Genomic DNA, 12,917 nt, shown 5'->3' with positions numbered 1-12,917 from the left:
GGGCAACATGAAATGTTAAGGAAATGAAACATGTTTTTGGTGGATTCGAAGGACTCGGTACAGACCATGCCGAGGTTTTTGGGACTTAATTATGATACTGTCCGTCTGGGAGCGAACTGAGATTCACCGTTTGTTAGCCGTTTGTTAGCCTTCCGACACACGAAAAATGTATGTGAATACCCGATTACCAAAATTGCTATACTTCGAATTTGGATGGTAGCTCTGAGGGAACCTATAAACTCTGAATGAAACCATGTGTCGCACATTCCCCCGCTTCATCACGAGTTTCTTTGTCGGGAACGTCCTAGTCGTGGTCCACGCAAGACTGGAGATACCATGATCAGAGTTCTGATGATAACAATTTTATTGCCATCAGGTACGCTCTTTTGCGAATGTGTATTATATATTCAATAGCTAAAAGCAAGCATGTTAAAACAGTCCTCGAAAGATCGCCTGTGGGTGAATTTAAGGAAAATCTCAAATCTCGGATATCTAATAAAATGATGGATCGAATCCCAACCGAGACCGGATCCATCATCCCCTATATAAATATAAAAGGACTGACTATTCACGTACAGAAAGAAGAAAAAAGTCTAGTAAACCGTTAACGAACAATCATACCAGAAGACGGTCGTTATGCCTATTATTAAATAACTTCTCACTTGCATTATACTGCTACTACACATATACCCTTTTTTCATAACTGAAGTTCACATGACCAGTGGCTGCGCCACAATGATACAGCAGTTGTATAAAAACAATAATCACACGCACACGCAGTGATGCGTTGACCTAATATTTAACACGTTAAGCGCTACGTCGGGCCCATGGGGCCGACAGTGTTCTTTCCCCTAAGCCGGCGTCGGTCTGCTCGGACCGACAGAACCCGTTAGGTAGGCCGGCGTTTCTACGAATCGCTGGCAGAACGGAAAGTAGTGCAATTTGCGCAGAGCGCTTAACGTGTTAAATCAATATAGATCCATTGGGAATGCACATATCGCAATGAATGGGTTCGAATACCTATTTCTCTTCGCCCCTCGGTATACAAAAGCCATTTCTGATCTCCGATATTCGATGTAATATTGGATAGAAGATGATAGAAGAAACCCTTCTCGAAAAAGAGGTGAAGTCCTGCTTGGCGATGTCGACATAGTATAACAAAAGTAGATCGTTTGTTAATTTGTCAAGGTGATAAAATAGAGATATGGTCCATTGTCTGATCATTCGTCCAGAAGATTTGAGTTTTCTGCCTAGAAATATTATAGCCACGTTTTATTTTGTTACCAGGAAACACCACGTTAGAGGTGTGGGATCGAATCTCCAGTTTTGGCATTCTCCTTGGTGTTGCGACCGGCTGTCCACCTATCTGTGTAATATACATTACGGTCTTTCGGTCACATTAACTCCCTTCGGAGAGAGGCCTAGTTCTACTAGTGGATATTGGGTCACTAACAAAAAAAAACAAGTTTATGAATCTTGTATGTGACAAAATATGTCCGATGCTTAGGTTCATTAAATGTCGAAACATGTATTTGCAACTCTTTTGCAATAAAAAATTGAAATCGTGGAGTAAAACAAAAAAACAAATTTCTTTAAAGAGAAAACTCTGTTTTGTCATGTAGAATATTATTTGATTTGTAAAAGCTAATGATATGTTTTCTAAACTCAATAGTATTGTGATTAAACTTATCAAAATTTATTAAAAAGTTAGACACCGAAATCTACGATAAATTCAGTTGAATTTGTCCATCGTAAGTGCTGTCACTGTGCTGATGATGATTGATGAAACAATAAAATTCTTGTTGAAGGATCATCAATAAAGGAAGTTTGCTGGCTTTTGCTGTTTGTAAAGGAATATTTCTGCGAACCACCGTGTACAAGTTCAAACGCATTTGGATTTTACTTTTAAAACAGAATATTCTGATCTCTTACCGTAGATTGGTTGCACCGTTGCAGTTGCGTTCGAAAGTCGTTTGTGTTTGGGGGGAAGGTTCCATTCTGAATATGTTGATGTGAAGACATAGTATATTGCGTTTGATAACGCTATAAACACTCGTTTTAAACCTTACAATTTAGTTAGTGTTCCTTCTGGTTCGATACATGCGATCCCATCCGATCGATAATAAATTGATCATAATGTGTCTTAGCATGTGCTAAGCGGGGGTTCTTTACACGTTAGAGATGAATCAAATGTGAGATAATATGGAATCATGAACAAATTCTCCATGATCCAGGGGATAGAACCCTATACGAGGTTTAACAACACGCACATTTCTCTTGCGGATGTATGGCCTATAACATAAGCAGATTTAAAAAGAATACGAGCAAATTAGCAAATTTATTTTATTTGCTCAAAAACATGGTTGCTTTGTTTCCCTCTTGCATTAGCTCAACAAGTGACTAATATATTTTATTTTTCATTCTATTCCATCCTTTACACACACCTTTCCTTTCCACCTGTTGCTTGGATACAGTTTCAAGAGGAATACTTGTCCGAAATCCTCCGGTTTCTCGGCACTAATTTGGACAATCAATCGAACACCGCCAACAACAAGAAGGTATGTAGGAGACAGTTAAAATATAGTAGAAAGTTAAGTGATTGCAATGAGAATTGATTGCATATATTTTTATCTCTTGCTTATTCATTTATAGCAATACAACAAAAACAATAAAAAACCGCAATCTCAGGGTAAAAATCGTCAGGTAAATAATGTTGCAGAAGTGTGTTTGCGTATGTGGGTAAATTTGTAATTCCGGGAATTTTCTCTGCCTTTGTCTCATTTTAGCACTTTTGAGAATGTTTTAACATAAATTCTAACGGCCTGGGAGTAATGAGTAACAAATATCGGCTGTATCAGCTGTTGTGGAATTATTTGCTTCGAGTCGGAAACAACCTCAAATAAGTGAACTCATTACGAAATAGATGCGCGTTTTTGGCTTCCATCTTTATCGGAATTGATTATTACGATGCACAAGTAAATGACGGCGCATCGGCCGTGCAGCTACGTCGGATAGAAAACGGCCCTATGAGAAGTGCTGGGCCCCTCGATGGTGTGGGTTTGAATTGAACCTCCCCTCCATCCCTATGCGAAAGGATTGATTCAACACATACGCAAATGTGGAAAAAGACTGGTATGTCCTGAATGGACAGCCATGACCGAAGGAGGTCCTCACGCCAAAAGAAGAAAAATGTACGAAGCTTTCGAATGGCAAACGTGAGCTTTGTAGAATGCCGCTCTCGCGATTGCTGAAGGAACTTACCTCTATTAGGGACTGATGCAGCGGCCAGTCGGGTCACAAAGGACTGCAGAAAACATGGCTCAGGTGGGTTGTGGGAAAGTTATAAATATTTAATGGATATTTTACCATGATGAACGAATTACCGTTTGAAAGCATGGATAACTAAAATCATATGGCTGCTGAATTCATTCAAATGAACTCATGTGTGATTGATGCCAATATGTTTTGGTTAGGAATGTTTTTCATAATATATATTAAATTGATATAATTTTGATTAATATAATTTTGTTTGATTTTCTTACAGGGAAAGTTGCTGCAACTAATGAATGTTGCAACGGGTGCTATCCAGTTTCTTTACATCGTTCTGAAAACACTTCGGTTAGTTCTGAAACTTCTTGACACAATCATGGTAGGTTTAATATGATGATAATCGAATTACCGTTTGATCGCAATGATAACAACAGCTAATGGCTGCTGAACTCATTCAAATTGTTATGTCTGATTGATGTCAAAATGTCGTGATTTTAATTTTTTTTCATAATACATTTTGATTAAATGAGTTTTGTTATATTTTCTTGCAGAGAGCTGCTACAACTGCCAACAGGTGCAATCCAGATCCTCTCAACTTTGTTCGAAAGGGACGCCGCGGGATAACATTGCCTGCCGCCTGATTTAGGTGAGTTCTGAAACTACTTCTGGACCCAATCATGGTAGATTTAATATGATGATAATCGAATTACCGTTTGATAGCAATGATAACAACAACTAATGGCTGCTGAACTCATTCAAATTGTTATGTCTGATTGATGCCAAAATGTCGTGATTTTTAATGTTTACATAATACATTTTGATTAAATGAATTTTGTTATATTTTCTTACAGAGAATGGTGGTGAAACTGATGGAAAGGCAACAGCTTCAATCCAGATCCTCTCAACTTTGTTCGAAAGGAGGAATGCCACAGGATAACATTGCCTGGCTTTGGCTGGCTTAGGTGAGTTCTGAAACTACTTCTTGACCCAATCATGGTAGATTTAATATGATGATAATCGAATTACCGTTTGATACCAATGATAACAACAACTAATGGCTGCTGAACTCATTCAAATTGTTATGTCTGATTGATGCCAAAATGTCGTGATTTTAAATGTTTACATAATACATTTTGATTAAATGAATTTTGTTATATTTTCTTACAGAGAGCTGCTACAACTGCCAACAGGTGCAATCCAGATCTCAACATTGTTCGGAAGGGACGCCGCGGGATAACATTGCCTGCCGCCTGATTTAGGTGAGTTCTGAAACTACTTCTGGACCCAATCATGGTAGATTTAATATGATGATAATCGAATTACCGTTTGATAGCAATGATAACAACAACTAATGGCTGCTGAACTCATTCAAATTGTTATGTCTGATTGATGCCAAAATGTCGTGATTTTAAATGTTTACATAATACATTTTGATTAAATGAATTTTGTTATATTTTCTTACAGAGAATGGTGGTGAAACTGATGGAAAGGCAACAGCTTCAATCCAGATCCTCTCAACTCCATTGCCTGGCTTGGCAGGCTGGCTTAGGTGAGTTCTGAAACTACTTCTTGACCCAATCATGGTAGATTTAATATGATGAAAATCGAATTACCGTTTGATCGAAATGATAACAACAACTAATGGCTGCTGAACTCATTCAAATTGTTATGTCTGATTGATGCCAACAAGTTTTGATTATGAAGGATTTTCGTAATATATTTTGACTAAAAAATTTTCGTTTATTTTTCTTACAGGTGCTGAAACTGATGAAAATGCCAAACAGCAGAAGCGGCTTACAAGGAAGTGTACTTGCAGTTGATTTAAAAGCAAATTTAACAGCTAGCAGGTTCGGCGTGGGTTCGAATCTCAACCGAGACCGGACGAGAGGACTGACCCTGTACGAGAGGACTGACTATCCACGTACAACAGGGAAACAAGTCTCGTAAGCCCTTAACGGGCAGGCATGACCAAGAGGTCGTTACGCAAAGAAGAAGAAGAACAGCTAGCAACATGTTTGGTAAGTTTATAATCCTCTATTTTCGTAACGTAGTGCAGGCCTACTGTGATGATAATTATGGTCCGTGTTGATGATTTATTTGATTTAGTCCTTTAAACCACTTCTGATTTACCGTAGATGTACCATATTTGGCGCAGTTAAGGAAATTCTGCATAAAAAGTTGAATAACCAAATCAATGTACGGTCAAATCATACCATTTTTTGCACAGTGCTAGCCTGACTACCATAGAATATAAGAAAAATAAGTAAGAAACTCTTAAATTAATATTTCTTCATGTTTCAGAAACTCTTTGTGTGGCACATTATGTTCCAAACTTGGCGCATGGTTTTTGCAATGTTCCTTATTTGGCGCGATGTGTTCCTAACTTGGCGCACTCAAAACAAATTGGATGTAGTTCATGAAATTCAACAGGTTTATTCAAAATTCAACTTAAAACAATAGAAACACTTTTCAACAGCAATTTAAAAAACAATTTTGCTTTTTTTGCCGCGGACTTTGGCTTCTCTCGTGGAAATAAAACTATCTCATCGCTAACTTTTATAATCTTCATTCATCAAAGCCTTCTATGATTCAAAAATATCTAGCAGCGCAAACATTCATATTCTCCACGGGGAATAATTAGGAACACTGTGAGCCAAACTTGGCGCAAAATATTTTTGCTTCAAAATTGGTATAAAACCTCAAAAAGTACCGAATCTAACCACGTTTCATTGGAAATACTTACGTTTTAACAGTTTCTGATAAAAAAAATCCCTAATAATTTTTCTTTTGCGGATAAATGATTGGAAACAGTTTCACCATCTCCTTAGCAGCGTTGCTAACGCGGGTAAAAAATGGCGCACTTGAGGGATGGAATTTTTCATTTAATTAAATATACATTCAATAACCAAAAACCAATAACATGTTTTGATGCGGATGTATTGTACAAACATAAACAAATATTTGACTACATATTTTTGGCTGAAATGTTTTGGAAATAGTCTAATATCGAAGAAAATATTAGAAAGTGCGCCAAGTTTGGACCCGCGCCAAGTATGGTGCTTCTACGGTAATCCTTTCACAAAAATGTGGCCGAGTGTATCGAAGAAATTTCGTTGACATATTTTTTTTTGGTTTACGTTACAGTAAATGAAGCGGTCTATAAATGGTGTATCTGGAGCGGAAAATCAGCAAAAAGGAAAGTCGATGATCTTAATTATCATAATCAAATTAAAGCGGGCAGATTCCTTTTGCGATAACGAAAAGATGCGCATACCTCAGCACCACCGACCTCAAATGCCATTTCGTCACGTACTGCCATTTAGTTATCCGCTTTGAAATGGTAAGTTGAAACATTCGGTTTTAAATCCGTACTGTGTGTATATTTTATGATGAAAAATTTGGTCCGTGTTTATGAAATTTCATGATTCTATCTTTAACCTATATTCTGATTAATTATCCTTTACACACATGCATTGCCTATCTATAGAACGTTGAAAGGTTATTGAATTAGCATTTACTTTTTTTTACAGTTAATTGTGGCAATCAAGACTCAAGATGCATTTAGTTATCCGGTTTGAAATGGTAAGTTGAAACATTTGGTTTTAAATCCGTACTCTACTGTGTGTATATTTTATGATGAAAAATTTGGTCCGTGTTTATGAAATTTCATGATTCTATCTTTAACCTATGTTCTGATTAATTATCCTTTACACACATGCATTGCCTATCTATAGAACGTTAAAAGGTTATTGAATTAGCATTTACTTTTTTTTACAGTTAATTGTGGCAATCAAGACTCAAGATGCATTTAGTTATCCGGTTTGAAAAATGGTAAGTTGAAACATTTGGTTTTAAATCCGTACTCTACTGTGTGTATATTTTATGATGAAAAATTTGGTCCGTGTTTATGAAATTTCATGATTCTATCTTTAACCTATATTCTGATTAATTATCCTTTACACACATGCATTGCCTATCTATAGAACGTTAAAAGGTTATTGAATTAGCATTTACTTTTTTTTACAGTTAATTGTGGCAATCAAGACTCAAGATGCATTTAGTTATCCGGTTTGAAATGGTAAGTTGAAACATTTGGTTTTAAATCCGTACTCTACTGTGTGTATATTTTATGATGAAAAATTTGGTCCGTGTTTATGAAATTTCATGATTCTATCTTTAACCTATATTCTGATTAATTATCCTTTACACGCATGCATTGCCTATCTATAGAACGTTAAAAGGTTATTGAATTAGCATTTACTTCTTTTACAGTTAATTGTGGCGATCAGGACTCAAGATGCATTTAGTTATCCGGTTTGAAATGGTAAGTTGAAACGTTAGGTTTTAAACCCGTACTCTACTGTGTGTATATTTAATGATGAAAAATTTGGTCCGTGTTTATGAAATTTCATGATTCTATCTTTAACCTATATTCTGATTAATTATCCTTTACACACATGCATGTCTATCTATAGAACGTTAAAAGGTTATTGAATTAGCATTTACTTCTTTTACAGTTAATTGTGGCAATCAAGACTCAAGATGCATTTAGTTATCCGGTTTGAAATGGTAAGTTGAAACATTTGGGTTTAAACCCGTACTCTACTGTGTGTATATTTTATGATGAAAAATTTGGTCCGTGTTTATGAAATTTCATGATTCTATCTTTAACCTATCTTCTGATTAGTTATCTTTTACACACATGCATCATTACCTATCTATAGAACGTTAAAAGGTTATTGAATTAGCATTTACTTTTTTTACAGTTAATTGTGGCGATCAAGACTCAAGATGCATTTAGTTATCCGGTTTGAAATGGTAAGTTGAAACATTCGGTTTTAAACCCGTTCTCTACTGTGTGTATATTTTGTGATGAAAAATTTGGTCCGTGTTTATGAAATTTCATGATTCTATCTTTAACCTATATTCTGATTAATTATCCTTTACACACATGCATTGTCTATCTATAGAACGTTAAAAGGTTATTGAATTAGCATTTACTTCTTTTACAGTTAATTGTGGCGATCAGGACTCAAGATGCATTTAGTTATCCGGTTTGAAATGGTAAGTTGAAACATTTGGTTTTAAACCCGTACTCTACTGTGTATATTTAATGATGAAAAATTTGGTCCGTGTTTATGAAATTTCATGATTCTATCTTAAACCTTTTCTGATTAGTTATCTTTTACACACATGCATTACCTGTCTATAGAACGTTAAAAGGTTATTGAATTAGCATTTACTTTTTTTTACAGTTAATTGTGGTGATCAAGACTCGTTAGCTGGATTTACGCAACCGTCACAGGTATGTATTGTTTTACTGTTTGATTGCATTAAACCGAAGAGAAACATAATTCACTCCTTTATGATGAAAATAATTGGTCCGTGTTGATGATTTATTTGATTTAATCTTCTCCAATTACTGAATCTGGTTCTCTTAGAGGTTGAAAACATGCAGATACGACGAGTAGCCAGCTGTTAACAAAGCACTATTTCCTTCTTGTTTTTCCAGTCATCAGTTTCCTGAACTAGATATAGGAGCTTACAAAGACATGCGATTTTCGTACAGTTTGGATGCTTCGATAGGCAAATTACAGAGGTAAGTTATTGTTTGCGTAAAAGTTGTTGAACGCATGTATAATTTTATGAGGATACAAATCAAATCAATGTCTTCTTTTCCCGACTGACGATTTGTGATCGATACCAATATATTCTGATACTGCTATTCTACAATATTCTTATACTCTTTGAATTCAATGTAAAATTAAATATTGTTTATTTTCTTCTACTTACAGATTCTTTTTGTGATCCATCTGCCTTGGAACTATTATATGAAAAACTACAGGCGTACCCGATGATAGGTTTTCTCCAGTAGAAACGTTTGAAATCACGTGCGTTGGTAGTTTACAAAGCAAAACTTACTTGTGCAGCTAGAAAAGGCTCGTATTTCGGATTTTTATGTTAATGGAACAACTTATGCACTCTGTTGATAATGGTCGGTATCGCTAACAATATCGTGCTGTTTAAACAATCGCTCATTTTTTTTTTAAGAATTTCAGTGCATTTATGAACGAACTTTTTAACGATGTTTGTTTAGATTAAGCGATGTTGTTTGCGATACCTCCGGGCATTGTTTACACAAAATCGATAAGGAGGTTCCAGTAAACATTGCAGCTAACTTTAGCAAAACATGGTACCACGATAATGGCAAGCTATTATACATTTTTTAAACCATCTCGACAGTTTAAAATGAAACTGAGTTTCGTAATCCATGAGACAACTTCTGTCTGTTTTTTTATCGGCATCGTAAGCGATATCGTTACAAATAATCAATTGTCAACACCAGTGCATTTATGAACGAACAATTAATAAGAATTTATGATTGTATTTAGTTTGTGCGAGTTCTTCGTATACTATGCCGACAGTTAGTTAAAACAAGTAAATCTAATGACGATTCTCAATGTGTCAAGCCTTTCATCATTCCCGTCATTCATGAGAGAAATTTAGTAACACTATATATTGTAAAAAAGTAGAATTGAAACGCCTTATTCACGTGTATAATATTTCAAATTTATGCTGAGGGATCCGTTAGCGCGTACGCCTGTCGATTCACTTCTTGGTGAAGGAAAGGTAAGTCGATTTTGTACTTAATTTTCTTGCACTGTGAAAACCATGAACAAAAAGATGGCATTTATTATTATGATGAAACTAAACTTATATAAATTGTCTTCTTTTCCCGACTGACGAATTGTGATCGATAAGCAAATATTCTGATAACCTTTATCCCTGCTATACGCTGCTAAATCTGTGTGAATATGATCTTAATGGAAGCTTAATTTTGATGTCATTTTTCCCTTTTACTTTCAGAAATTTCGGTTATGCTAGTCATCGATCTGGTTCAACTGCTGTGATGTGATAATCCCATTTGCAGTCGATTTGGGTGCTTGGATTGTGTGTTTTATGAATGTCGGAATATACATCTACTGTTGTAATCTAAATAAAACACATGATTATGTTAAATTCAATTTAGTTCATTTTTTATTGATTTTTTTTTTACATTTCCGAAGCGCATTTAAAATGCAGTTTTCTTCAAAATAATTGCAAAGAATAAATGATCAAATGATTCGATTCGTGCGTGACGCACGGAATCATATTGTAACTTGAGAAAATAGAAAAAAAGAAGGAAATAAAAGTTAAGCTAAAAGGCCAATATGGTAAAGAAGCAAAAATTGTCCCACGAGAGAGTTTCGTTTCCGCGAGCATTCAGTGACAGTTTCATGGTCGGAAGTGACGTCGGCAGACACCGTCTATCTGTTTTTGTTGTTCAATCTTTTCTTAGCCTTTTTCGACAATGGCTGCTCCGGATAGCATGCCGGTTGAAACGGCAAGGAATTGTTGTACGGTTGGAAGTAACGACCACCATGGGTGGTAGGTGGGACCGGAGGTGGAATCTGAGGCTGCTGCATGTTGTTGTTCACGGTCGGCCGACTCGTTTGTACATGCTGTTGGAAACTAACGATATATCTGCCAGCCGAACACGCATACGACGGCGTCGAAGATGATGATGGCGGCGGTTGCGGTGGCATCGCATGGCGTGGATTTTCCGTCATCATTGACATCACACTTTGGGCGCTTTGAAATAGTGTCGGTCCCATGACGGTCCGTGCCGTGCTGTCCTTGCTGAGCGCGTGCTGCACAGCATCGACGGGTCCGGTCACGTGGCGGGTGCGAATGAACTGCACGATCGCTTCGATCGTTTCGATTTGGCTAGTGGTGAGATTCTCCAGGGTGATTTTGGGCACGAACGGATTTTGCCCGAGCTGGGACGGGGTTTGGCTGGCTGCATCCGTTTTGCATTTGACGACGATCATGGTCTGCGAGCCCGTTGCAACGAAGGTTTTTCTGGTCCGCTCGACACAATCGCTACAGGCGTATCCTTCCGTTTGGACACCCCGTTCAATCACGTGTCGCACTCTGGTACTGCCGGGTTTAGGTGGTAGCGTCGAAATGGCCTCTATACGGGAGGATCCACTAGCGTCCCCAAGATTGTTGTTGGTGTTTTTGGCATGAGCACACTTTTCCAGCTGCTGCGATACAACTCCCTCGTCGAGGCCGAGTTTTGCGATCAATGATTTGAGTTTCCCATTCACGTTGCTGAATGGTTCGCAAAGTTTTGCCTCGCGCAAGTTGGACGTGAGCCCGAAAAGGACATTATGATCGTTGCAAATCAACGGGGATCGGGTTTCCATCCTGCGCTTTGTGCTGTAATAAGATGGAGGCACAAAGAAAAATTTGCCCGTTTGTTCCTTCGTCTCTTGACGCTCCAGAATGGATATGGCCTCTTTTACACGTTCGCACACTGAAAAGTAGGTAGCAGGTTAAAAAGAGAATTAATAAATGATAATTTTCTATTCAACCTTTTCAATCTGTACCTTTAGGATTTATATTACGGAGACCGCTATTCGATGGTTTCTCACGTAGGTATTGTCCAAAGCGCATTCTACCTTCCAGAAAAAGCTGCAACAAAAAAGGTAGAAGGTGATTATTTTATGTGATTCGCAAAATTTTGGGAAAAATACTTTCTTACCTCCGTGGTACCATCGTAGTGTTCTTTTCCCCCGTCATTCGATGGCGTTGGGATTTGGTTTGAGTTAATAACATTTGACAATAAACGGGGATCACTGGATGATGATGTCGAAGGTGGCGGTTGATTCACCGTTGCTGGTGGTATCTGGCTTGCCGATGAAGCTTGCCAAAAAGGGTTAGCCATTTGGCCAGGTAAAACTGGTTGCATCGGAAGGTTGCATCCGCCAGCCACCATTTGCATTATCGCCATCATGTATGGTGCGACGGCTTCATGTACCGCCGGTTGGTCGATGTAACGGCCACGACGATTAGAACCTCTGGATCGTCCCTCGCGTTCGCTGGAGCGAGAAGAGCGAGATTCCCGAGACCAGGAACGGCTGCGTGCACGGCGTGGGGAGCGGCTACGATGGCGGCTTCGTGTACGCGACCGCCGTCTGCGAGGTCTACGAGATTCCGGCGGGCTACGACTGCGGCCAATGTAGCACGGCCGGGTTCGCCGGGAATGACCAGTTCGTCTCTGCTGGTTTTCATTTTCGTAGTCATCGTTTTCGTCCTCATCTGAAACGGACCGACGTCTGCCGCCGGCATTTGTGCCCCGATTGTTCGAGTTCAATCTCCTACCGCTCGACGTAGAAGGGTGTGGTGTGTCTTCAATAATTTCCAAAGATGACGGTGATCCAAGCAAACTTTGAGCAGAGGTTAAGGCCGTGGGATCAGTTGTTTGTGCCGGTAACACCAAAGGTTGTTTTGGTTCCTTTTTCTCCGATGCCGTCGTTGAAGAAGCCTCCGGCGTTTGACGAATGGTGTTGGTGCTGGTGGAAGGTATTTCCGAGCTAGTCGATGGAGGAATGTTCCATGCTTCGTTGAATTTTTTTAGCCTTTCCTGTGCAATTTGTGCGGTCCTAATTTGTGCATTCTCCAATTGTAATTCTGAATCCATTTTATCAGAGAACGTGCTGAGGAAATTCGATGGAAACCCATCGTCCATACTTTCGTCAATAACATTTTTGTCCGAACTCATCTTTCTGCAAGAGTATCGAATTGCAAGCGCAGTACTATAT

General features: G+C 38.2%; 2 protein-coding genes and 6 non-coding genes across 13 annotated transcripts in view; 7 read left to right on the top strand and 1 right to left on the bottom strand.

The window, feature by feature from the left end:
* LOC131272159 (hrp65 protein-like) overlaps window positions 1-10,295 on the top strand; it is a 26,788-nt gene extending 16,493 nt beyond the window's left edge. The window contains exons 5-21 of one of the 6 annotated variants that reach the window (XM_058273804.1): window positions 2,475-2,558; window positions 2,653-2,703; window positions 2,787-3,324; window positions 3,545-3,649; window positions 3,822-3,916; window positions 4,122-4,232; window positions 5,026-5,288; window positions 6,415-6,610; window positions 6,801-6,852; window positions 7,297-7,348; window positions 7,543-7,594; window positions 8,037-8,088; window positions 8,283-8,334; window positions 8,526-8,575; window positions 8,783-8,869; window positions 9,066-9,900; window positions 10,138-10,295. In XM_058273804.1, coding sequence (XP_058129787.1) covers window positions 2,475-2,558; window positions 2,653-2,703; window positions 2,787-2,795 — 144 coding nt within the window. In that variant the 3' untranslated portion in view covers window positions 2,796-3,324; window positions 3,545-3,649; window positions 3,822-3,916; ... (10 more) ...; window positions 9,066-9,900; window positions 10,138-10,295. Of the gene's footprint in view, window positions 1-2,474; window positions 2,559-2,652; window positions 2,704-2,786; window positions 3,325-3,544; window positions 3,650-3,821; window positions 3,917-4,121; window positions 4,233-5,025; window positions 5,289-6,414; window positions 6,611-6,800; window positions 6,853-7,296; window positions 7,349-7,542; window positions 7,595-7,787; window positions 7,840-8,036; window positions 8,089-8,282; window positions 8,335-8,525; window positions 8,576-8,782; window positions 8,870-9,065; window positions 9,901-10,137 lie in introns of all 6 variants that reach the window. The other 5 variants (XM_058273802.1, XM_058273808.1, XM_058273805.1 and 2 more) reach the window with 5 other exon arrangements.
* On the top strand, window positions 6,654-6,724 carry LOC131261587 (small nucleolar RNA U18). The gene has a single exon (XR_009178203.1). It is a non-coding gene; the product is annotated as a small nucleolar RNA U18 (small nucleolar RNA).
* On the top strand, window positions 6,901-6,971 carry LOC131261581 (small nucleolar RNA U18). The gene has a single exon (XR_009178198.1). It is a non-coding gene; the product is annotated as a small nucleolar RNA U18 (small nucleolar RNA).
* On the top strand, window positions 7,150-7,220 carry LOC131261584 (small nucleolar RNA U18). The gene has a single exon (XR_009178201.1). It is a non-coding gene; the product is annotated as a small nucleolar RNA U18 (small nucleolar RNA).
* LOC131261583 (small nucleolar RNA U18) lies at window positions 7,397-7,467 on the top strand. The gene has a single exon (XR_009178200.1). It is a non-coding gene; the product is annotated as a small nucleolar RNA U18 (small nucleolar RNA).
* On the top strand, window positions 8,137-8,207 carry LOC131261582 (small nucleolar RNA U18). The gene has a single exon (XR_009178199.1). It is a non-coding gene; the product is annotated as a small nucleolar RNA U18 (small nucleolar RNA).
* Window positions 8,633-8,701, top strand: LOC131261580 (small nucleolar RNA U18). Its single transcript, XR_009178197.1, has one exon. It is a non-coding gene; the product is annotated as a small nucleolar RNA U18 (small nucleolar RNA).
* On the bottom strand, window positions 10,291-12,917 carry LOC131272157 (uncharacterized). The gene is made up of 3 exons (XM_058273798.1): window positions 11,858-12,917; window positions 11,703-11,787; window positions 10,291-11,629 (listed from the first exon to the last, which is right to left on the bottom strand). Exons 1-3 carry the CDS (start codon window positions 12,875-12,877, stop codon window positions 10,578-10,580), a joined length of 2,157 nt encoding a protein of 718 aa, XP_058129781.1. The 5' UTR covers window positions 12,878-12,917; the 3' UTR covers window positions 10,291-10,577.

The sequence above is a fragment of the Anopheles coustani genome, chromosome 3 (genome assembly GCF_943734705.1).
Source record: "Anopheles coustani chromosome 3, idAnoCousDA_361_x.2, whole genome shotgun sequence".
In the NCBI taxonomy this organism is placed as follows: domain Eukaryota; kingdom Metazoa; phylum Arthropoda; class Insecta; order Diptera; family Culicidae; genus Anopheles; species Anopheles coustani.
Note: the sequence above shows the minus strand (reverse complement) of the source record. Positions and strands in the feature narration are given on the sequence as shown.